The sequence below is a fragment of the Propithecus coquereli genome, unplaced genomic scaffold (assembly GCF_000956105.1).
Source record: "Propithecus coquereli isolate 6110/MARCELLA unplaced genomic scaffold, Pcoq_1.0 Scaffold101, whole genome shotgun sequence".
In the NCBI taxonomy this organism is placed as follows: Eukaryota; Metazoa; Chordata; class Mammalia; order Primates; family Indriidae; genus Propithecus; species Propithecus coquereli.
Window position 1 is genome coordinate 6,019,212 of NW_012133970.1, and position 6,200 is coordinate 6,025,411.

The 6,200-nt window shown below is 44.5% G+C and overlaps 1 protein-coding gene across 2 annotated transcripts in view; it reads left to right on the plus strand.

The window, feature by feature from the left end:
• The window catches only part of ZC4H2 (zinc finger, C4H2 domain containing), a 55,236-nt gene extending 49,271 nt beyond the window's left edge, over window positions 1–5,965 (plus strand). Inside the window, exons 2-5 of one of the 2 annotated variants that reach the window (XM_012643034.1) lie at window positions 417–588; window positions 2,198–2,370; window positions 3,168–3,330; window positions 4,445–5,965. In XM_012643034.1, the coding sequence (XP_012498488.1) occupies window positions 417–588; window positions 2,198–2,370; window positions 3,168–3,330; window positions 4,445–4,558 (622 nt within the window). In that variant the 3' untranslated portion in view covers window positions 4,559–5,965. The remainder of the gene's footprint in view (window positions 1–416; window positions 589–2,197; window positions 2,371–3,167; window positions 3,331–4,444) is intronic. The other variant, XM_012643043.1, reaches the window with a different exon arrangement.
• The last annotated feature ends 235 nt before the right edge of the window (window positions 5,966–6,200 follow it).

Here is a 6,200-nt window from a genome sequence, read left to right on the forward strand (position 1 = left end):
CTATTGGATGTTGGGCGGGGGGAAGGGGGGAAGGGGGGACGGGTATATGCATACAGAAAGAGTGCAATGCACACCATCCGAGGGATGGACACACTTGAAACTCGGACTCGGTGGAGGGGGCAAGGGCAACATACGTAACCTAAACATCTGTACCCCCATAATATGCTGAAATAAAAAAAAGATATAAAAACATTCTTTTTTAAATTTTTAATTGACAAATAAGGGTAGAAAAAAAAAGAAAAGAAAATAGCTCCTAACTTTTTTGGGGATGGCTTCAGGTTTGCTCTGCCTGGAGAGGAGGAGGCTTGAAAAGATGGCTTAGCAAGAAAGTCTTGTCTCAGCGCCTAACTCTGTACTCTGTTTCCATTTTTCTCCCTTCTTCTGATGTCCTCTTTCCTGCTTTTTGGGAATTGCAGGAACAAGACCCTGCAAATGGAGAAGATCAAGGCCCGCTTGAAGGCTGAGTTTGAGGCACTTGAGTCAGAGGAGAGGCACCTGAAGGAATATAAGCAAGAGATGGATCTCCTGCTACAGGAGAAGATGGCCCATGTGGAGGAACTCCGACTGATCCATGCTGACATCAATGTGGTATGTGGCTGACTGGAACCTACCTCTAAGCCCCCTGTGAAAGAGGCAGTAGTGAGAGGTATGGCCTTTCCTTGAGATGTGTCTGTGGCCAATCTGGGGTAGCAGGCATCAGTGTAGGCTGTGGTGATGTGGGAGAATCCAGGAGTTCTAAGATCCAGTCCTACTTCTGTCACTGACTGACTATATATCATTGGACAAGTCCCTTCTCTCTGGGCCTCATTTTCCCTCTCTGTATTGTCAGAGGGACTCAATAACCTCTAAAGGCTCTTTCCGTCTGATATGCTCTCATTCTGGGAGTCTGGGAGTTGATAGCTAGCCTTGGGGAAAAGCAGAGCAGGCAGCTGCCTCTGGGGTGTAGTTTAAAGTGCTCCACAGCTTCCAGCCAGACCGAACAAAATCATCTCTGCCTTCCTCGTTAGTCTCTCCTTTGGAAACTCTTGGAATGTGGGAAACAAACTAATTGCTGGGGTGATAAGTTCTAGTTTTTTGCAGTTATTCAAGAAGAGTCTAAATGGTCACCTGTCTGGGTTGCTATATTGATGATTTGTTCACCAGGAAGGAGGTTGTAGGTGTTGATCTGTGAGGTCCTTTCCAACCCTTAGAGCCTATGACAGTGAGAAGTATTTTTTCTTTTTTTCCCCTTTAATGAGCCTTTTGCACTCCTAGAGAATTTTTTTTTAATTTACTTTTCAAGGAGCTAAGTTTGCATTCTTGGGAAACTCATTTCTGTCGCAATACTCATTTCTTGATGTTGTCAGGCCTAGGATCTTAAAGGAAATATAAATGAGCTTTAGACAGTGGACACTTGGGATTGTCTGTTTTAGTCATCACAGAATTCTGGGAGTCATGAAGAATTGACAGTTTTGCTGCCAGTTAACGAAAGATACAGGGCCAATGAAATTAGGAAGATATTTGCCACAGAAAGGCTGAGAATCTAGGCCAGTGGGTCTCCAACTTGAGCATGCATCAGAGTCACCTAGAAAGCCTATTAAGACATACATTGTTGAACTCCACCCCAGGTTTTCTGATTCTGTATGTCTGGGGTGGAGCCTGAGAATTTACATTTCTGACTTCCCAGGTGATGCTGATGCTGCTGATCAGGTGCTGACATTTTGAGAACCACTGATCTGGGAGAAAGGCCACTGGCTTGGGAGGCAGATGCCCTAAGTATTTATCCAGGCTTTGCCCCCAGTAAGTATTTTCCTGGGGAAGTCCCTTATTTTCTGAGCCTCCATTTTCTGACCTGTAAAATGGTGGCAGGGTGGAATAAAGTAACTCTAAAAACATTCCAGCTCTAAGATGCTCTATTTGAACAATAACTTCCAGTTATTGAGCCTTTACTCTGTTAGCCCCTGTACTGAGTGCTTTATATGAATTCAATTATTGAATCTGCAGCAAGATTGCATGAGATAGGCACTATTACTATCACCATTATACAGATAAAGAAACTGAGGCTTGATCTGAGTTACATAGAGAGGACATGGCAGATTGAGGACTTGAACATAGATTGAACAGGCTCTGGAGCCTGTGCTATTATCTACTCAGCTATAGAGCCCTCTCTAAGAACCTAGGGGTGTTTTCTTTGTGCCTGTCTCACTCTATGTTCCAGATGGAAAACACTATCAAACAGTCTGAAAACGACCTAAATAAGCTACTTGAGTCTACCCGGCGCCTGCATGATGAATATAAGCCGCTGAAGGAACATGTGGATGCCCTGCGCATGACTCTGGGTCTGCAGAGGCTTCCTGACTTGTGTGAAGAGGAGGAGAAACTTTCATTGGAGTAAGCTGCCTGCCCCCCGTCCCCTCAACATACCCCCCACCCTGCCACGCACACAAGCATGTACACAAAACCTGGCCTGAAAGTCAAGGTACCTAGTCCTAGTCCCAGGCCTTTTAATGGCTGATTCATTGCATGACCCTGGGCAAATCTCTGTGTTGGGCTGTTACAACAGAAGAAAGATTAGACTAGAATTACTAGACGGTTTTTTAAATTCTTTGTGTGATTTTGACAATATAAAACTATTTCTATGGCTCCTCAGATGTTACTTCCCAAGTCAAGATCTAGAAGGGATATCCAAAAACCTTTAAAAATACAAAAGGCTGAACTTTCATGGTCTGCAGGGGCTAGCCTAGAACTTCATCTCAAGACCCAGATTAAGAACTAGGCTCACCTTGTAAAGAGACAGAGTTTGGCCTAGTAGAAGCAAGTGTTTCCTAAAGGTAAAACAGGTTGCCTGCGGAAGTGGTGAGCTTTCTATTCCTAGAAGTATGTCAACAGAGGCCTGAAGGTATTTAATAAGAATACTCAAAGGAGCATAGAATGGAGGATAGGACTGAATGTCCTTAAGGACCTTGCTAGCCAGAAGATTTCTTGATCTTCTGAATCTATCAGAGGCAAGGAGCAGGAAGATTACCCTTCTCAGCAGACAATGGGCTGGGTACCCAGGGAGAAGAACCTTGTGCTGGAGAGGGTACAGAAACTTTCTAGTTAGCCACAGCCCAACTCTTGGTTCTGTGGCATGGAGTCTTTAAGGGGGCATTTTAGAATGATTCATCCAATGTCTCTCATTTCCAAAGTTACTTTGAGAAACAGAAAGCTGAGTGGCAGACGGAGCCTCAGGAACCCCCCATCCCTGAGTCCCTGGCCGCTGCAGCTGCTGCTGCCCAACAACTCCAAGTGGCTAGGAAGCAGGACACTCGACAGACGGCCACCTTCAGGCAGCAGCCCCCGCCTATGAAGGTGAGTGAGCTTGACAGGGGCTGTAGAAGAAGCAAAGTATCCTGCCGTGGAAGGCCCATGGAAGGCTGAGCTTTGGCCTTATGTATTTTGGGCCTTCCTTAAACAGCCTTTGCTTGGGATACAGAGGAAGGGGTGGCAAGTGTGTGCTGTGTTGGACCCACTGGTTTTGTTGTCCCACATTCCCCAGAGGGGTTAGAATGCAGGGAGATTTGCAGACCCTGCTAAAGTATAATTCTAAAAGTTAGAAACATGACCCTTACACAAACAGGTAGTGAGCATGTATCATGAATGAGGGTGCCAGCAGATTACAAAGGTGGTTCCAAGAGCATTTGAGGAACAGACATTTATATAGTCAGGAAAGGAGAGGAAAGCTGAAATAAATTTGCAAAGGTAGATACAGAACTGGTTTATATCCTACATGACCATAAAATTGTGATCTTTGTAATTACCTTTTCTTCTGAACAGAAATAATTTACATCTCTACTGGACAAAAAAACATTTTTAGCTTATCAATGTAACATCACAGAGTCTGGCTCTCATCAGTCAGTAAACAGTCAAACAAAGGAACATTCGAGAGTCAGCAAACTACAGCTTACAGGCCAAATCTTACCTGCTCCCTGTTTTTGTTAAAATTTTATCGGCACACATGCATGGTTATGTTTGCAAGGTATGGCAAACAACATGCATGCAAGCTGTTGTCTATAGCTTCTTTCATGTAAAACAGAGCTGAGTAGTTGCAGCAAAGACCGTATGACATGAAAAGTCTAAAATATTTACTATCTTGGCCTTTACATAAAAAGTTTGCTTAGAAAATTAAATAATCCTTGGGTGGGCCTGTTAGACAATGCTCCAGTATAATGCTGAATGGATATGTAGTTCTCATTTTATTTTCAAGTTTCAGATAGTTTTTCTCAATACTCCTCTCTAACTGGGTTATATCCTTCACTCACATCTTCTATGGCCTCCAAGGGCACTGATATCGCTACTTGAGTCTTACTCACTGATTACTTCTCCCTCCTGATGGGAAATCACAGTTGCTTTCTGGGCCCCTGGGGATCAGAAATCTGAGCCTAGAAGAATCTAACTGCTAACTTTGTTCTGTGCCCCTCACTAGGCGTGCTTGTCATGTCACCAGCAAATTCATCGGAACGCACCCATATGCCCTCTGTGTAAAGCCAAGAGTCGGTCCCGGAACCCCAAAAAGCCAAAACGGAAGCAGGATGAATGAAGAGAGGGAGAGCACATGGAGCTCTGCTGATCATAAACCTCCCATCCCCCGACCTTGACCAGAGTGATTGATGTCCTCATGTGAAACAACCCTGCCCCACCCCACCAAGTCTCCTATTTAATGTAATGGAAGCACAACCCCTCTCTCACTTTGCTCTTATTTCTTTCTGCTCTTAGTATTTCTAGTTTAGGAAGAGATGTGGTTCAGGTGCTAATGACAGTGTGTCTGAGGATCCCTTCTCTCCCACCTACATTTCACCTACTGCCCTTGTTTAGAGCTAAGGGAAGAGCAAAAGGCCCAGATGTGATTCTCTGTCTCTTGTGCCTGAGGCCTGGAGCCTAAGGACCTATAAGGTCTGAGGGGTGGAGGAGGCTCACATCTTATTCCAAGTAAAGGATTCAGTGTTTCCCCTTCCTGTACTTTTGCCTTAGGCTCTGAAGGGACAGCAGTCTTCTTGCTGGAGTTACCAATAGCCTGGGTGCTTCTATCTCCCCAACTCCCACCTTCATCTCATCTTTAAGGCCAGCAGTAGCTTGGACAAGTCCTCCTTTTTATATTCATTTTGGGGCTTGGCTGTTATGCTTTAGCTCCCCCCACCTCAGTCTCCCAGAAATACTAAAATTCTTAGGTACCAGGCTCTGTGTCTGGGGATCCTGAGATCTGTGGGCCTTTCCCCCATACCTCTAGTATTTGCAATTCAGTAGTAGAAGTTCCCCACAGTAAAATCAGGGAGCCAGACCCACTAAGCAAGTCCTGCCTAACTCACTGCCTAAGTCACTGGGCCTGAGGGTTCTGCTTTAGGGGTTGCCTTAGGCTGAAAGAGGCCCCAGGATGATATCTGTGTTGGCTTTTGTTCCAAACCATTACTCTGGCTCAATGGTCACAGGGAGGAGAGGAGTGGATTTAGATTCAAGTGAGTGCCAATCTCTTTACAAATGCAGGTAGGTGGAACTTTCTCTCCATTCATCCCTCCCTCTCTTGGATCTTCCCTCTTCTGTAAGGCAACCTCAGCTCAGGACAGCCACTGGTCACCCCTGTCCTATAGATTGTTCGGGTGGCCTCCCTTCCCAAAAGAAAAGGCATCAGGCTCCCTATGCTCCACAGCTCTCCTCTCCACCAAAGTCATTCTTGAACTTAAGGGGTGAAGATAGAGGCTGACTAAAAGAAAAAATTTTAGCCTCAGGTCTTAGTCCTTGGCTGAGGGGGGATATTTTTCCTTCCTTCCTTAACTGTAGTTTTACATTGCCACAGTATTTGTGTGTTCATAATATAAAAGGTTCCTCTGCTCTTTGAAAATAAGAGTGTTATGTCTGTATAAACCCTTTTAAATAAACATTTGTTGATTGAAGTAAATTCCGACTGAGTGCCTTCTGTGTACTGGATAACACAAAAGGTGAAATGCCATTTGCCCTTCTAGGTAGCCCTTCTTCACTCTTATTCACTCTACCTTACAAATGAGGAGGCCAGACACCGAGACACAATAATTTACCCAATTATCATAATAACTTCCCTTTATTCAGCAGCTACTCTGTGCCAGGTCCCTGTGCAAGTTGCTTTATATAAATAATTGTATTTGATTTACAGAACAACCTTACAAGCTAAGTATTCTTATCACCATTTTGCAAAAAAAGGAAACTGAACC